An 8,776-nucleotide genomic window follows, 5' to 3' on the forward strand; every position below is an offset into this window, starting at 1 on the left:
ATATGTGAAAACTTGCATGGAGGAGGTTTTCGTATTTATAATATATACACGTGATGAAAAACAAAGCTAGTATTAGGGCTATTCATGGTATCTAGACAATGGCATATGGTTATCATGATTGGAAAAATAAAATATATTAAAATTTCATAAAAAATAAAAATATAAAATTTAGGATAATCAAAGGAGAGGGATCATCATTTGTTTTCTTATTAGGGTAGAAGAGAGAAAAAAAGATAAATTTATTTAGGAAAATTGACTAGGATAGTAGAAGGTTTTTTTAGAAGGGTGCAGGTATAAATGTGAGGATATAGATTCTTTTTATTGATTATGAGATTGGAGTATATACCAGGTGGAAACGAAAAAAATATGGATGAAAAAAGAAAGTGGATCTTTGTTGCTCATCATGATCTTTGTTTTGTAGCCCACTATCATCAAGTTACTTGAGTTGCACACATCACTTAAACAACAAAATTTACATGATGATGTAGCTCTTTGACCATACTTTCTTAGACTAGATGGTACAACATGACTCAAGTAGGGCTTTAGATAATATCCATTCACCTTTTTAGAGTAATGATCCTTGCCCTCTAAATCCATGAGCTGATAGTAACTTGAATTGAAGGTTTTTTTGACCATGTACTGACCTTGCCCAAAGAGTCCACCTTTCAAAAATTGTTGAGGAGACAGAGGAAGAGAAGAACAAAGAGACGATACACAGAGATCACGACCCCAAAGTGTGTAGAATATGTACATATGATGGTATATATAGAGGGGATCTATAGCTATATTTAGAGTAGCTTCACATATAAGCTCAACAACCCCACTCAAACTAACTGTGGATGAAAAAACCCTTGGGGTCTCAATGAAGAAACCCACATCCCTATATATACCCACCATTATATTAATATATTGTTAATATTTAAATATGGTTCATAAGGAGCTACATCCCTCTCGTTACATACAACAATAGCCTCAAAGTTACAATGAAATGATCTATCATAAAATCTAATATCTAGTCAACCCAAATAATTTTCTCATATTAAACAAATCAATTAATGTGGGAGAATAAATGAGAAAAAGGGTTAGAATATAGACATGCGCTTATGGATCTATCTCAACACGGGGCCAAAGGGGTCCAAATGAGAGACATTCTATCAAAGATCAAGGATAACTAATGGAGCTTAAAGACCCTATCACTAGCTTCATTAAAGACCTCCAAAGGTTAGTGTTAAAATTCCTTTGACCTTAGTCAAGCTAGGGTTGTTCTTGAGGTGGGAACCCGGGCCAAGCTTGAGGTGCTTGCTGACTAAGGTGCTTGTCGTGTTTTCTGACTAAGGTGCTTGAGGTGTATGCCGTGCTTGCCGACTAAGGTGCTTGAGTCGTGCTGACTAAGTTGCTTAAGGTGCCCAAGGTGCTTGAGGTGCTTAATGATTAAAATGAATGAGATGCTTGATAGCTAAGGTGCATGCTTGAACCTAGAAATGTGCTTGAAGTCAAACCTAATCCCTACAAGGAGGGGGCAAGCCCTTGAAGCTAGGGGCATGAGAGAGAGAGAGAGAGAGAGACCATACCCTTACTAAGCATATGCCTTATGACTAGGTGCTTAAGCAAGTAGGGGTCCAAGTTTCTTGGGCTTGAAAGTTAACATGCAAGCCTACAAATGAGGGGACGAGGCATACAAGTAGGGGAGGTGTTTGAATGGCCTCTCCTTATTCCAAAGGGCACCCCTTTCCCAAAGAGGCAAATAGGACACATGTCAAGCCCCTAGCTAGGTTTCCTCCATAATGTTTCTAAAGCATATTAGTTGACCCTTAGAGAGGTCCAATGATAATGTAGTGTGCTCACTACAAGACACTTGAGAGAGAGACTGGACCAAACTAAGCTTGCCCTCAACGAGTGAGGCAGCTCCTTATATTGAGCCCTGGAAAGGCTACATGCCAAGAACAACAGAAGTGTCCTCCCACACTAGGTGGTCGGACACACGACCACACACCACACCTCCCCCCTTAGGGAGAAAAAGATGAACATCTTTTACAAATTTGGACGGAGAAGGGACTCGACACAAAGGGATCAACTCCAACGCCTCATCCGGGGGGAGTGATCATACAATGGCTTAGGGGCTAGGGACTGAACTTGGGGGCTAGACTCGACATCGTGCCGATCATCATCAAGGCACGGAACTCGTACATCTCGCTTATGCAAACATTAGGTCGCTGTCCCAATGAAATGGACAAAGCGAGGAAGGACTGACTGAGGATTGGGTGATGCATCCCTTCCCGAAGGAGCTTGGTGTGATGGTAACGATTATTCAACAAAAACTAGATTGCAAAAGGAACCAAAGATGAAAAGACTACCACTAAACACAATGAAAAGTTGAGCTTCCCGATTGACACTCTGCTTCATGACAGCAAGACTAGAAGATCAGGTACCTCTGCAACAATCAATGTTCAGCAACTCCCGTCTTTTCGAGCATGCTCAAAACAAGAACATTTGAAAACCATCTGCAAACTGCAAAATATCCCAAGAGAATCGGTTGTGTAGAGCACATTCAGTGTAGTTTGTTGCAAGAAACACTCACCAAAATCCAAATGCATTAACAAGCTAGCCACTGCTTTGATAGGACTGTCTTGCAGGCGTGTTCCCGAAAGCTCCATGAGAGAGGGTTCTTGCAATAAGAGGGGCTGAACAAGAGCGGGGTGTGTTGAAGGGCAATATAAAGTTATGTAGCTATTTCGGGCCTGCATATTTGGGGTGAAAGGTTGAGCGACCTTCTCTGCGCACATGGCATCCTCAACATCACCAGGCCGGCCCACCCGTAGACCAGATCGAAAACCTGCAAAAGAGCTGGGGTGGGAAAGGCGAGGCTCATAGGAAGGTGCAGACGCACAAAAGTCATAGAGGGTAAGCGCACTTCGCATATGATCAGAGACGTGCCAACTACTGATATTGGGAGCAAGCACAATTGCTCTTACTACTATGATAACAACATCTAGCTGCTCCGCGTCTGCTGTTGTAGCCTTTATGCATAGCATAACGTGACTTACATAAAACCCGACTGCCGTCGTAGCGAGGGCTCGTGCTGTCGTAGCTGGGGTTGCAACTGAGGCTAAGTGCGCGACACGTTGGGATTGGGATTCTGCGTCCTTGAAAGCGTCCATGGTAGAACAAGCCTTGCAAAGGGGGCAGTTGTGGGTTGGTAGGCTGAAGAGCGGAGATTGATTTTGAACGTGATTGAACAATCTTGGCAAGAAGCGCAGATAGGCTCTACAAGAAATGCAAAATTATCCACCCTGCAGCAATGTACGGGACTGTTGACTACTCTTGTAAAATATCTGGACATCGCCTGCCAGTGGTGATGTCGGTAGAGTGCATCAATGGAAGTGAACAACAAGAAAAGCATAGCGCAATCGGCATTGCATGAGGGCAAAGTGCAACTAGCCTACATCAAAGGGAAACGCCATGGGTATAGAAAGGGAAACCAAGAAAACTTAGAGTAACTACCCACTCGACAAGAGACTGCCCGTCAACTCCACCAATGTAGTGTGCTCACTACAAGACACTTGAGAGAGAGACTGGACCAAACTAAGCTTGCCCTCAACGAGTGAGGCAGCTCCTTATATTGAGCCCTGGAAAGGCTACATGCCAAGAACAACAGAAGTGTCCTCCCACACTAGGTGGTCGGACACACGACCACACACCACAATAATTTATCTAAATAAATTAACTTTTTGAGCATTTATCAAGTCTTCTCTCTCAAAGGGGAAAGGAGGACACTTGTCCATACACTACCCCTACTACTTGAATGGGCCTAGGCTTATGATTCGATAGGCTTGAGAGATCCAATGAGCTTCTGAAAGGGTGGTGGTAATGCGTGTGCTAGTCTCCACCCAACCGTGCTATCTTATAGCCTCCCCCTAGCGTACACACGTCCTTACATTACCCCCTCCTTGGAGAATCGTTTTCGTCCTAAAAAACGAACGTAGGAAAACGTTTCTTAAGTGCAGAGACATTCTCCCATGTAGAACCTTCTTCAGGTCTATCTAGAAATTTTACCAGCATCTGTCGTCTGACATGATGTCTGGTGCGAAGCTCATGAGAATCCAAAATCTTTTCGGGCTCATGAGGAATGCTTGGTGGTTCGATAAGGTCAACTAACATACCTATGTCAATGGCATTATCATTTTGTCCTAGCTGTTTTCGTAAATGACTAACATGAAAAACAGGATGAACTCGTGAGTGCTCTGGGAGAGCTAACTTATAGGACACTTGACCTATATGTTTGAGAATGGTAAATGGTCCACACTAGCGTGGTGAAAGTTTAGAAACTTTTCTCGTCTTCAGACTTTCTGAATGCTCCGGAACTTTGAGGAAAACCTTGTCTCCTTCTTCGAAAGTAGCAAAGTGATGATGCCCATCTGCGTACTTCTTATAATATCAATCTTGAGCTTGCTTAACATTCTGTTGAGCAACTTGAAGCATGTCAAAATGGTCTTACAGAAAATCCTTCGCTTGTTGTATCTTCTCCTTAACCAACCCCACCGTAACGGGTGATCTAGGTTGAAATCCATATAAAAGCATAAATGGACAAAAACCTGTAGTCACATGCTTTGAACTATTTAAAGCAAATTCCAATATAGGTAAGTAGTCTTCCCAATTGGTTTGCGTCTTGCTAACGTATGCTCGTAGCATATCCTCTAGCACTTGATTAACTCTTTCTGTTTGACCATCCATTTTTGGATGATCAGCCGTACTTAATTTAAGTTTAGTTTCCAACTTTTGGAACATAGCTCTCCAGAAGTGATTATCGAACTTTCAATCTCTGTCACTAATGATACTAGCTAGAAGACCATAGAGTTTATATATATTCTCTACAAATAGACGTGCTAATTCCGGTGTCTTAACCATAGTCTTAGTGGGAATGAATAGACCCATCTTTGTGAGATGGTCTACAATTACCCAAATGGCTTCATGGCCACGATTTGAGTAGGTAGTCCTACTACAAAATCCATAGAGATACTCTCCCACTTACCTTGTGGAATCTCTAAAGGATGTAAAAGGCCACCTACCTTGAGGCGCTCTGACTTATTAATTCGGCACTATTGGAAGTTTAGTACGTACTCTTGAACATCATGATGTAAGCCCACCAATAAAATTGCCATTGAACTAAGGCATACATCTTACGAATACCTGGATGACGAGCGCTTGGACTATCCTGACACTCAAATAAGATTTGGTGCCTAGTGTCTGAGTCCTTTGGCACACATACTCTACCTTTGTGGAGTAAGTAGCCATCATCAATGGAAAAATTCTTCCATCGCTTAAGCTTTTCCTGAGTAGGAGTGGAGCTCTATGTGTTGGAGTTTCTATTTGCACGTGCAGAGACATGTTGATCTGGCTGTTCAGAGACATGTGAGTGTGAGGGATCCATTTTTAAAATTGCACTCCATACTTTAGCATATGATTGATCTTGTGCACACTTGCCACATAATGACTCCAAAAATCCACTCTTTAGTTCCGTGAAAGTAAGTGAATTAATCTGAGGCATCCGCTACTACATTATATCGCCTCTTGCGACATCGTAGCTTACAATCATAATCTTGAAAGAATTTTGGCCATCTAGCTTTACGGCCCTTCAAGTCTGTTTGAGTAGTAAACCATTTGATACTCTCATGGTCAAGAACTACTTCAAACTTGACACCATATAAATAGTGTCGCCACTTTTGTAAAGTGTGAATTATGGCATAGAGCTCTCTCTCATAAACATAATAACTCTATTGAGCTCTATCTAACTTTTTACTTTCAAAGGCTATAGGTCTTCCCTCTTGGAGAAGTACTGCACCAATGGCTTTATCACTAGCATCAGTCTCTACCACAAACAGCTTAAGTGGGTCAACGATTGCTAGGATGGGAGCAGTGGCTATAGCTACCTTAAGCTGTACGAAACTGCATCATTTGGGCTTTCTCCCAAGAAAAGGTCTTACCTTTTGATTTAAGTTGATCCGTCATAGGAACATTGATTTTGGCATAGTCAAGAACATACTGTCAATAAAATCCATCCATGCCTAAAAATATTTGAAGCTCCTCACCATGTGGGGATGTGGTCATCGAATAATGGCAGCGACCTTGTCAGTGTCCATCTTGATGTCAAAATAAGAGATCACATGACTGAGGTAATGTATCTCTATTTTAAAGAAATCGCACTTCCTTTGCTTAGCATACAGTGCGTGAGCTCATAGCTGTTTGAACACTAATCGTAAGTGTTCTATGTATTCATCTTCAGTCTTACTGTAAATGAGAATGTCATCAAGGAAAACCACAACAAATTTTCCAAGATAAGGACGTAAGACACTATCCACGAGTTTCATAAATGTAGCTGGAGTATTGGTTAGACCAAAAGGCATAACCAAAAATTCAAAACGCTCGAACCGTGTTCTAAAGGTAGTTTTAGAGATGTCTTGTAAAAGGATACGCACTTGGTGGTATCCTGAACAAAGATCTATCTTTGTATAGTATCTTTCCCCATGGATTTGATCGAACAACTTATCTACTCTTGGTAGAGGATACTTGTTCTTGATGGTTATGGCATTGAATCCGCGACAATCTATGCACATGCACATAGTACCACCTTTATTTTTACCAATAGAATTGGTGATTCCCAAGGCAAAGCGCTAGGTCTAATGAAACCACGGGCGAGGTAATCAACCAACTGACTCTCAACTTCCTTGTCTTCTTTAGCTCATACGATAAGGTGGTTTACTCACCAGTTTAGTGTCTGGCAAGACATCTATGCCATGCTGCACATCACGTGTAGGGGGTAAAGCCGGTGGTAAATCACTTGAGAACACATCACTATACTCTGGGAGTAAGTGAGTGTCGTGCAAAAGGAGAAAGTAAACTAGAGTTATGTTGGGATGGAGAATCTTGTAATTCCTGTAATGTTTGTTTTACAACAGTTGCACGTTGCCGTATAGAATTAAAATTGAGAGAACTTTGCTTGTTAGATTTGTTAACACTTTGTTTATCAGTAGAATTTATTGCACTTTGCATACCATTACAATTCATTGCACTTTGCATACCATTACTAGAATTCACTGCACTTTGCTCTTGAGAATTCACAAGACTTGGAGACAAGCAGTAACACAAAAAGACTTCATCTATTAAATCTGCTTTCTGCAAAATAGAAATCTTGGTTGTAAATATAAGAGGTGCAAATGGTATATTTTTATCACCAAGCAAAAGCACATGTTCACCATTGGCCATAAAGGATAAGGAGTTGTGTTCATAACTAGTGTGCAATGTGTTTCCTAAACCATGGAGCCACTCACGTCCTAAAACTACATCAACACAATCCATGTTCATAAATTGGAAGTCAAGGGTCATCGTATGATCTTGAACAATAAGCTCAACCCCTTGAACTACCGTGTCCCATACTTCTTTATCATTCCCAGACATCTACTCCACCACATACTTGTGAGAGCAGGGAGTTTGTGTAAGCTTCAATTCCTCTCTTGATCATCATCATATCTTTGGGCATGATTGATGGATTCTTCCAAAGTTTTTGGATGTTGGGTCTTGACATGAAGACGATAGTCTTCATGTCAAGACTCCTATTAAAACCCCGTATCTTTGGAATTCAACTAGACCTTCTAGTTTTGATATGATTTCCTGATACTTTGAAAGGTATTGTGTGAGAGAGAGGCCAGACATGCGGCATGCATTCCATGCTAACCAATTCTTATCTTCTTTATTGGAGTCCAAAAACTTTTTGGAGAAAGAAGCTTGAAACTCAGCCCAAGACGGAGGACGAGCATCTATTGGAAATTTCATCCACCACTTATAGGCCTTGCCTTTAAGAGATAGACTTGTTTCCACAGCCATCTTTATATCCGAGGTGTGTCTCAATCGATGAATATCACTCCATTTGTGTAAGAACGTATTGATCACATCCTTGTTGCAATCACGCTCTTCCCCGTGAAATTCAAGAATGGTGATATTCTTAAGTAATGCATTGCTACCTTCTGCATCTTAAGCATTTGTCTCTTGGACCCCTTGAGTCGTGCGAGCTTGGTTCCCTTAAACCAAGCTCCTCGAGTCATAAGTGAATTCATAAATTTCACAAGTAACTCCATAAGATTGGTAACATTTGCATTAAGTGCAGAGAGGTTGCATTCAAGTACGCTTTGGCGATTTTCCAAAGTCTTGAAAGCAGCCATACCTACAAGGCCATGATCTCCTAGATCATCATCATCATGCATATTAGTGTCAGTCGCATCCATGGTGCCCTGATTTTGGTCTACGTGCTAAAAATCAAACGTGTGTAGGTGGGATATCCTCACTGGCCATGGTCAACACACAATAATGCAAAGAGAGAAAAAAGAAACACACCTTGTACCTTGTGAAATTGAAGTCTTTGTGTTTTGTATGCTCCACAATTTGCGTTGCATGTGAACCTTGACTTGCGGGAATTTGAGCATGAGCGCATACAGTATCAATTCAGCTACATTTTGCGGGAAAGTAAACAACGCTCTTCTATTAGCATGTAAAAGCACACTTCACTTGTCGTTCGCTGTAAGAACACCTTTGTTGATTCTTCACAAAAACCCGTCATTTTTGTGAAGGCTTTTGTTCACTTTGAAGCTACCTCCTTGAGGAAAAAAGAATTTTTGGAGGAAAACTTTCCTTCCTCCAAGAAGTGAAAAGAAAGGGTGAAGCTACTTCCTTGAATTTTTAAGCTTTCCCTTTCCTTCTAGTTTTCCTTTCAACACAAGTAGGCTAT

The 8,776-nt window shown here is 41.2% G+C and overlaps 1 protein-coding gene across 1 annotated transcript; it reads right to left on the minus strand.

Annotated features, from left to right (window-relative positions):
• Positions 1–2,447: 2,447 nt before the first annotated feature.
• Positions 2,448–3,158, minus strand: LOC147424162 (uncharacterized). The gene has a single exon (XM_086502185.1). It carries the CDS (start codon positions 3,156–3,158, stop codon positions 2,448–2,450), a length of 711 nt encoding a protein of 236 aa, XP_086358311.1.
• Between the last annotated feature and the right edge of the window lie 5,618 nt (positions 3,159–8,776).

This window comes from Adiantum capillus-veneris, chromosome 26 (genome assembly GCF_014529385.1).
Source record: "Adiantum capillus-veneris isolate H3 chromosome 26, ASM1452938v2, whole genome shotgun sequence".
Classification (NCBI taxonomy): Eukaryota; Viridiplantae; Streptophyta; class Polypodiopsida; order Polypodiales; family Pteridaceae; genus Adiantum; species Adiantum capillus-veneris.

What these genes read in the sequence shown, in the direction of transcription:
- LOC147424162 (XM_086502185.1), bottom strand. Translation starts at nt 3,158, where the DNA reads ATGGACGCTTTCAAGGACGCAGAATCCCAATCCCAACGTGTCGCGCAC.